The 9,602-nt window shown below is 35.3% G+C and overlaps 1 protein-coding gene and 1 long non-coding RNA gene across 2 annotated transcripts; one reads left to right on the forward strand and one right to left on the reverse strand.

Moving 5' to 3' along the window:
• The first annotated feature begins 4,294 nt into the window (after positions 1-4,294).
• On the forward strand, positions 4,295-7,818 carry LOC110613415 (stachyose synthase). Its single transcript, XM_021754523.2, has 4 exons — positions 4,295-6,061; positions 6,148-6,325; positions 6,435-6,802; positions 7,101-7,818. Exons 1-4 carry the CDS (start codon positions 4,592-4,594, stop codon positions 7,674-7,676), a joined length of 2,592 nt encoding a protein of 863 aa, XP_021610215.1. The 5' UTR covers positions 4,295-4,591; the 3' UTR covers positions 7,677-7,818.
• A 1,389-nt stretch (positions 7,819-9,207) lies between these two features.
• LOC122721812 lies at positions 9,208-9,602 on the reverse strand. The gene is made up of 2 exons (XR_006348583.1): positions 9,397-9,602; positions 9,208-9,253 (listed from the first exon to the last, which is right to left on the reverse strand). It is a non-coding gene; the product is annotated as an uncharacterized LOC122721812 (long non-coding RNA).

Genomic DNA, 9,602 nt, shown 5'->3' on the forward strand with positions numbered 1-9,602 from the left:
CCCACAGCCAGTTTCAAATCCTATGGTCGCAAATCTTGTGGTCACAAATCTCCAACAGGATTATCACAGAGGTTATAGGATAAAGATAGACCTTTAAAACTTTTCTGATTCGTTAGATGTTGAATAGTCCTTGATTGGTTGGCAGAGGTTGCTCGATTTTTCGAAATTATGAATGTGGAAGAGAATCGAAAGGTTCCTATTGTGACTTATAAATTAAAGGATGGTGTAGCAGTATGATGGAATTCTGTTCAAAACGAACGCTATCGCAGGAGGTTGGAACTTATACGAAACTGACCGTTGATGAAGTAGATGATTGAATAACGATTCTTTCGTAGTGATCACATTCAAGTTTTGTATAACCAGTATTGTAATTTTATTTAAGGGAGTCGAAGGGTGGATAAATATATAGAGGAGTTTTTGAGGTTGCAGATGAGGTGTGAAAACTGTGAAAATAAAATCCAGCAGGTTGCTCATTATCAGAGGGAACTCAATCATGAAATTCGTTGTATGATAGGAGTAGCTGTGATTTTCACTTTGGCAGATGCCATTGAGATGGAAAAAAGAGCAGAAGAACGTGTTGATTGGCAATCTCAACATCAGTCTAATTGAAATTTTTAATTATAGAAATTTTGGTTCAACAAAACTCAGCAATATAGAGGTAATTACAGCGGACAGCCTTCTAGGGTTGTAAATTCTGGCAATTCTCATAATAATGTGGAAGAGAGGAGAGACAGTAAGGGAAAAGCAATCATCAATATAGTAAACAAAGGAGGCAAAATCAATCCTTATCTGAAATCAACTGGAGACATATGTTATCGCTACAGGCAACCTGGTTATCAATCAAATAATTATCCAGAATGCAGAGGAGTTAATAATGATTACCGACAGGTTAATGTAGTTGAGCAGATGGTTGAATCTGAGGAGGAAGTGGATGACGGCGATGGATCTATTACTGGTTCTAAAGATGGAGAGGTCACCTATATGGTAAAGAAAAATCTAGGCTCGACGAAACAAGAGGATGAGACGTAAAGGAGGAAGATTTTTCAGGCGAATTGTTGAGTGGGAGAACCGATTTGCAGGCTAATTATTGATAGTTACAGTTGTGAGAATCTGATGGCTAAGCAATTTGTGAAGAAGCTGCAGTTGCCTACACAGCCTCACCCTTCACCATACAAAGTTGGGTAGATTAAGGAAGCTCCGACAATTGAAGTCAACAAAATCTGCAGTGTGTCTATTTCGATCGATAAATCTTGCATTGAATCTGTTTATTGTGATGTTGTAGATATGGATTGCTGTGGAATTTTGTTAGGTCGTACTTGGCAGTTTGATGTTAATGCATTGTATAAGAGGAAGGAAAATTCATACATGTTTACATAAAATCTAAAGAAGATTACCATTTGCCTTTTGGCTCTGTGAAACATTCTAAAGTGGAAGGGAAAAATGTTGTTATTGTTTCTACGGGGTGAAAAGGCTATCAAGCGCAATTGAGAAATCTAGAGGTACATTGGCTTTATTGATGATAGCAAAAGGTGTAGTGGAGGATGCACCATCTTTACCACCACCCGTCAAAGAGCTGTTCAAGGAGTTTCCTAGAGTAGTGGAGGAATCTTTAAAGCTTCCACCTTTGCGGGATATTCAACATCGGATTGATTTCATTCCTGTACTCCAAGAACAGATTGAAGAGTTATTAAAGAAGGGCACATTCGGGAGAGTATTAGCCATTGTGGAGTCCCTGCCTTATTGATTCCAAAGAAAGATGGAACCTGGAGAATGTGCATGGATAGCAGAGCCATCAATAAAATTATGATTTAGTATTGATTTTCTATTTCTCGACTGGATGACATGTTGGATCAGTTATCAAGGTTTAAAAGTCTTCTCTAAGATCGACCTTAAAAGTGGCTACCACCAAGTTTGGATTAAGGAGGGAGATAATAGAAGACAATATTTAAAACTAAGGAAGGATTGTATGAGTAGCTAGTTATGTCGTTTGGTTTGATAAATTCACCTAGCATGTTCATGCGACTTATGAATCAGGTTTTGCATCTTTTCTTACGTAAATTCATGGTTATTTATTTTAATAATATCTTGATTTTTAATCGCAGCGAAGAAGAATATTTACAGCACCCTCGTCAAGTCTTGACAGTCTTAAAAGAAAGTGAGCTGGTTATTAATTTAAAAAAATGTATCTATATGATAAAGCACATTCTGTTTCTTAGATTTGTTGTTAGTACAGAAGGGATACATATTGAAAAGAAGAAGGTAGAAGCAATACAGAACTGACCCATTCCCAAAAATATTTCAGAAGTTCGCAGTTTTCATGGACTTGTTACTTTCTATCGGTGGTTTATCAGAAACTTCAGCAGTATCGTTGCTTCCATCACATATTATTTGAAGAAAAAACGAGTGCAGAAATTTACTTGGACTAACATTGCTAAGAAAAGTGTTGAGGAGATTAAATATAAACTTACTTCTGCCTCTATTCTTACTTTACTTGATTTTGATAAACTATTTGAGGTTGGATGTAATGTTTGTGGAGTTGGGATTGACAGTGTATTATCGCAGTCTAATAGGGCTATTATATTCTTTAATGAAAAATTGAATGATGCTAGGAAGAAGGGGTTTACTGATAAATATAAATTATATACAAAGTTTTGGGCCTTTAAAATTTTAGAACAATATCTGATGAGGTGGGAGTTTATTATTCACACAGACCATCAATTTTTTATTCACTTTAAAATTAAAAAAATATGTAAATAAGATATATGGTCGATGGATAACTTATTTTAAAATTTTTTATTATATTATAAAATATAATATTGATTATGGTAATAAGGTAGCAGCAGAAGTTTTTAGTAGGAGCACTGCTTTATTAATTATAATTAGTCAGGAGATCAGACTTTTGAATTTCTAAAAAATTTGTATATTGCATAGGATTATTTTGTTGATATACGGACCAAAGTCCAAGTTCGCGAAGTTATAATAAAGATTTTAAAATTAAAAAGAGAAAGTTATTTTTTTTAAATAATTTATTTTTTCAGGATAAATTTTTTATTTATTAAATTTTATAATTCTCCAAACACTAAAAAAATATGAAAAATGTTTTTATAAAAAATATTTTATGAAACAAACGGAATTTTAATGATGAACCAATTTATTTTTTTTTAAGCTATAAACACTGCAAATTAAACTTCAAAATTTTTATTTATATTTATATTAAATTTATTTTTTTATAAAATATTAGATTTTATTTCAATTTTTCATAATGAACTTTTTAAAATTATTTATAATATCTAAATCTTAAAAATATATATTTTAAAAATTATTACTAATATATATTTTAAAACATAATAAAAAATAATTAATCAAATTTCATTTAAAAAAATTATTAATTAAAAATAATGAATAAAAAATAAAATAAAATAATTGTTCGTATTTAAATGATAAATATTATTATTTTTATTTATATTACTATCATTATTATAATTATAATTATTAATAATTATGAGAAAAAATATTTTTAATTATTGTGATATATATATATTCTATAATTTTATTCTCTATATTATTATTATTTAAAAAACTTTTTTAATACGGCAGAAATTAATAATTTATTTTGACATTCTTTTTTTTTTAATTCTGCCCTTGACAAACCGTGCATAAACATACTAAAAATATAATTAATTATTTTCTGCTACAAACTATAAAAAACATAACCATAATAATACTATTAGATCTTTTAAAAAAATATACTTAATTTTTAGTCGATTTCTAAAATTACTTTCTCACTACCTTTTGAAGAGAAAAAGAAAAAGAAAAAAAAAATTAAACGCACAAATATGAACGCGACATTGTGGAGTCCATGCACGCATTGGGAGTGACACGCATGCATATTATACTTGCATTTATGATATTAGGATAATTTTCTATTTTAATTTTCCATAAGCATTCGGTAATTGAATATCAATTTATTTTTATATACACTCATATTTAGATTTCTTAAATTAAAAAATAAAATATTGATTTTTTTATTTAATTAAATAAAATTTTAATTAAATAAAATAATATTTTTAATTAAAATTATTATAATTAAATTAAACTAATAGCAACCTTTAAATATAAATGAATGGATAGTGAATAATTTAATCTCTAAATGTCGACGTCGTTGATGAACCGCCCTGGACCTCCTTCCTTGATACCTCAATTGATTTTATTAAATTTTCTTGAGGACCGTCTTCGAATTTTCCCTATAAATAGATGTGCTTCGCCTTCCCAATTCTCATTCTCTTCTGCGCAAGCATTTCTTCTTCTCGTTACTTGTCAGTTTATTCATCGCTATCCAAGTGCTTCATATTGTCTTCTAATTTTTGTCTTCATATTGTTTCATCTCTATAAAGTTGACATTTGTAATTCCAGTTTCTATTCATGTGAAGTGAATATCAAAGATTCTTCGACCATATCTGTGTTCCTTGAAATTTCTTATTAGCTGCGCATAAATTCTTCGGCCTCTTCTTCCTTCTATTGAAAACCAGCGCTCCACTATTCTATTTTTATCTCTCTGTTTCTTCTTTGAACTGTTCTGTCTCTTTCCCTTATGGCTCCCCCGAATGATCCCGCTAATCCACTCTTTAAAGTCCTTCGATCAGAGAGTTTAGAGAAGAACTTTGATTTATCCGGAGGGAAGTTTAGAGTCAAAAGCATTCCATTGCTCTCTGATGTTCCAAGCAATGTCACCTTTTCTCCTTTTTCGTCTGTCTGTGACCATTCCGAGTCTGATGCTCCACTTCCTCTTCTGCAGCGTGTCCATTCTTTGTCTTACAGGGGCGGATTCCTTGGGTTCCACAAAGATGCACCTTCCGATCGATTAATGAACTCTCTTGGGAAGTTCACCGATATGGACTTCTTGTCAATCTTTAGGTTCAAAACTTGGTGGTCCACCATGTGGGTGGGTAGTTCTGGGTCTGATTTGCAGATGGAAACCCAATGGGTTCTCTTTAATGTCCCTAAAATAAAGTCTTATGTCCTAATAATCCCTATTGTTGAAGGCAGTTTTAGGTCTGCTCTTCATCCTGGAATTGATGGGCATTTGATGATTTGCGCTGAGAGTGGGTCTACTCAAGTGAAAGCATCCACTTTTGATGCTATTGCTTATGTTCATGTGTGTGATAATCCTTATAACATTATGAAGGAAGCCTACAGCGCTCTCAGGGTCCATCTTAATACCTTTAGGCTTTTGGAAGAGAAAGCCCCTCCTTCTCTTATTAACAAATTTGGATGGTGCACTTGGGACGCATTCTACTTAACCGTGGATCCTACGGGCATATGGCATGGTGTGCAGGATTTTGTCGAGGGTGGTGCCCCTCCAAGGTTTCTTATCATCGATGATGGATGGCAAAGCATCAATCTTGATGGCGAGAAGCCCGAGGAGGACGCTAAAAACCTTGTTCTTGGTGGGACTCAAATGACAGCCAGGCTTCACAGGCTTGATGAATGTGAGAAGTTCAGGAAGTACAAAGGAGGCTCCATGTTGGGTCCTAACCCTCCTACCTTCGATCCAAAGAGGCCTAAGATGCTGATTTCCAAGGCAATCGAACTCGAACACGCTGAAAAGGACCGCGACAAGGCTATCCAATCCGGTGAGACTGATTTATCCGCCTTTGAAAGTAAAATCGAACAGTTGAAAAAAGAATTGGACGCCATGTTTGGTGGAGAAGCAAAAAGTAGCTGTGGAAATTGTTCATGCAAGGCTGAGAACTATGGCATGCATGCTTTCACAAGGGATTTGAGAACAAAATTCAAGGGTTTGGATGATATATACGTGTGGCATGCTCTTTGTGGTGCTTGGGGTGGTGTTAGGCCACGTTCTACACATTTGAATTCAAAGATTACTCCTTGCAAATTGTCTCCTGGACTCGATGGGACAATGAACGATCTTGCTGTGGTTAAAATTGTTGAAGGTGGTATTGGGCTAGTTCACCCAGAGCAAGCTGGAGATTTCTTTGATTCCATGCACTCTTACCTTGCTAATGTTGGCATCACAGGCGTGAAGGTGGACGTCATTCACGTGAGTTCTCAATAAATCAATAACTACGACATAATATTCTTTTTATTATTATTAGTTATACGTGAGTTCTCCCCGTTCTTTTACAGACCCTTGAATACGTGTCTGAAGAATATGGAGGCCGTGTTGAGCTTGCAAAGGCTTATTACAAGGGATTATCAGATTCATTGTCAAAGAATTTCAGAGGAAGTGGACTTATCTCTAGCATGCAACAATGTAATGATTTCTTTCTCCTTGGGACAAGGCAGATATCCATGGGAAGAGTAGGTAAGAGAGCCCAGCCGAATAGTTTTTTCACTCTTATTCTCTGTTTCACTCCCAGAAATTTTTTTGTTGCTTTATTCGTGGGTTATAGTTTGACGCTATTTTATTTCAGGTGATGACTTCTGGTTCCAGGACCCAAATGGTGATCCAATGGGAGCTTATTGGTTGCAAGGAGTTCATATGATCCACTGTGCCTACAACAGTATGTGGATGGGACAAATTATACAACCCGATTGGGACATGTTCCAATCCGACCACTTGTGTGCCAAGTTCCATGCTGGATCAAGGGCCATTTGTGGTGGGCCTGTCTATGTGAGCGACTCTGTGGGCTGCCATGACTTTCAACTCCTGAAGAAACTTGTTTACCCAGATGGGACCATTCCCAAGTGCCAGCACTTTGCCCTGCCCACCAGAGACTGTCTCTTCAAGAACCCTCTATTTGACAATAAGACGATTCTCAAGATTTGGAACCTCAACAAGGTATAATTAATTATTATTATCAGAAGTTGCCGTGTTTTCCTAGTATCCAATTTTTGGATATATTATGATTATCTATAGCTGTTTCTACATCTTTCTCCCAGAATTGTTTATTATTTAACAAATAGTCCAAGAGAATGAGGGACAGATTTTGTCAACTACCTCAGTTTAAGGCAAATAGTTCATAGTTATCACTGAAACACCAGCCGCAAATTTTCCTAGCTAGTACTTCAAATAATGTAATAATCGAAAAGTGTCCTTGGAAATAAATTAAAACTCAAATGCCCCGTATATTTTGCAGTATGGAGGTGTAATTGGAGCTTTCAACTGCCAAGGAGCTGGATGGGACCCAAAGGAGCAAAGGATCAAAGGTCATTCTGAGTGCTACAAGCCAATCTCTGGTTCTGTTCATGTCACAGAGATTGAATGGGACCAGAAGCCAGAGGCTGCCCAAATGGGAAAGGCAGAGGACTACATAGTTTATCTTAACCAGGCAGCGGAACTAATATTGAAGACACCAACATCTGATGCAATAGAATTGACCATCCAGCCATCTTCATTTGAGCTCTTCAGCTTTGTACCCATTACAAAGCTTGGATCTGAATTCAAATTTGCTCCCATTGGCCTGACCAACATGTTTAACAGTGGCGGCACAATACAAGAATATGGACATGTTGTGTCAGCAGCTGAGACAAGTGTGAATGTTAAAGTTAAAGGTGGTGGAAATTTCTTAGCATTCTCGAACGTTTCCCCAAAGAAATGTTTCTTGAATGGTGCCGAAGTTGCCTGTGAGTGGATTTCTGATGGCAAGCTGACCTTGGCTCTGCCTTGGAACGAAGAGGCAGGTGGCGTGTCTGACGTGGCTTTTATGTTTTGATCAAAGAATCTCATTGTCCTCATGTAAGGGAATAGTCACAGATTATCTGAAGTGAAGTGCTGTAGCAAAACTACTATCCTAAGTAGACTTAAATTTTACTTTTTAAGGATTTCAGAATTCAAAATGCTTAAAGATTTTATTACCCTTTTGACTATATTTGCTTTTTGTCATTGCATTGATGACAAATAAGAGTGAAAAGAAGAAGGACGTGGAATACCAGATCCAGAAAACTGGCACTATGAAATGGTGACGCAACCCCATAAACCTTAGACCAGAAGTTTCTATGAATAATTGTATAAAATTATTAAATTAAATATTAAAATAATTGAATATTTGAGATGGATATTAATATTTCTGTTTAATAGAAATGCGTATCAATATATATATAATTAAATTGTCAAATGGAGACAAGCTTTGATTCCTGTTGTTGTTACTGTGTGTTATTATGGTCAGAAACAAATAGAACTTAAATTATCCAAAAGCAATAACTTTCTTAAATCAAAACTTGAAACGTAGAGAAAGAAAGGAGGGCAGCTGATCATTTACTTGTAGGTATCTTAAAAGATAATTATCCAGTTTGTTTGGTCGGCAGATGGAGTGAATATAGGACTTATCAAATCTAAAGTTAACTGACTAAACTGACTGACGTTGAACAATATCTTCCCTTCTTATCCGGATTAAGATATTTTGCATCGCAATTTTATATAACTATTTATTTATCTATCAAAAGAGCGAAAGCGTGACAGGTGATTTGCTTGTCTGAAGACGCGTTTAACCAGTTTAAGCATTTCATTCATTATCCATTTGGTCGGCCCAATGGTATAAAACAAGGGAAAATAGCAAGGAATCGTGTTGCACCTAACTGACCAAACTAACCGAAATAAACTGTATTTTCAAAACTCTCTTGTTACAAGTTCCAACATTTTGACTCTTTAAGGACAGGTTGCACGTATACACGATCTCTTACCAATTCACGTGCGAAGACGTCAGCCCAACTCCAACGCATGTCTAAGACGTGTACAACATAGCTGAAATTTTTCAAAAATTAATAATTTTGAATTACATCGAAACAGATTTTACAGCCACATCGATGCTAGGGATGGCAACGGATAGGGTACCCGCGAAATTGAGAGTACTCAAATCCGAACTCGAATATATGTAAAATTTCCGAACCTGTTCCAAACCCGTTTAGTATTTTAATTTTAATACCTGTACCCGTCCCAAATCCGTTTAACAATACCCGCACAATACCCGAACCCGACCGAATCCGATTTTTTTACTAATTATCCACCGTTTCTGCAAAGAAACAGGAAAGTGCAAATCAGCCACAAAGTAACCATAAACACGAAAGTACAAGAAGCTGTGGGTAAAAAATAATCATCACAATAATTTTCTTTCTTGCCAAACAGAAAACGAGAAATCAAATTACACAATAAACAAATTTAGTTCAAGACATCTAAAATCTTGAAACAAATTAAAAATATAGCTAAATTTATGAACAAGAAGCAAAATTATCTGGGGAAAAGAAAAGAAATTGTGAAAACATGTGGTACCGCATGAACAAGAAGCAAAATTATCTGGGGAAAATGAGAGAAAGGTGAAATGAGCGGATCGAGAGATAGAGATAATATTAATATATATCGACCAAGAATAGCGTGATATTTATAAGAAAAGAGAGGTAAAAGAACCGGCATTAAGCTAGTAGAGAGTTGAGACGTACTCTTTCTCCGGCGAGGTGGTGAGAACTGAGAAATGGCTTTCTTCTCGCTTTCTCACTCTCACAGCTTCCTCTCCCTCTCTCTCTCCCGACGTCGACGTTTGGCGTGTGGCGCCTTTATGCTGTTAGTCCGCTATTGGACTAGAATTGAGAGAGAAGATTTATCATCGCTTAAGAGATAAACGAGACGCCGTCGGTGCTCACTGGAC

This window comes from Manihot esculenta, chromosome 1, assembly GCF_001659605.2.
Source record: "Manihot esculenta cultivar AM560-2 chromosome 1, M.esculenta_v8, whole genome shotgun sequence".
In the NCBI taxonomy this organism is placed as follows: Eukaryota; Viridiplantae; Streptophyta; class Magnoliopsida; order Malpighiales; family Euphorbiaceae; genus Manihot; species Manihot esculenta.

Coding starts and splice junctions, on each gene's coding strand:
- LOC110613415 (XM_021754523.2), top strand. CDS start 4,592: ATGGCTCCCCCGAATGATCCCGCTAATCCACTCTTTAAAGTCCTTCGA. Junction 6,062..6,147: donor TGAAGGTGGACGTCATTCAC/GTGAGTTCTCAA, acceptor GTTCTTTTACAG/ACCCTTGAATACGTGTCTGA. Junction 6,326..6,434: donor GATATCCATGGGAAGAGTAG/GTAAGAGAGCCC, acceptor ATTTTATTTCAG/GTGATGACTTCTGGTTCCAG.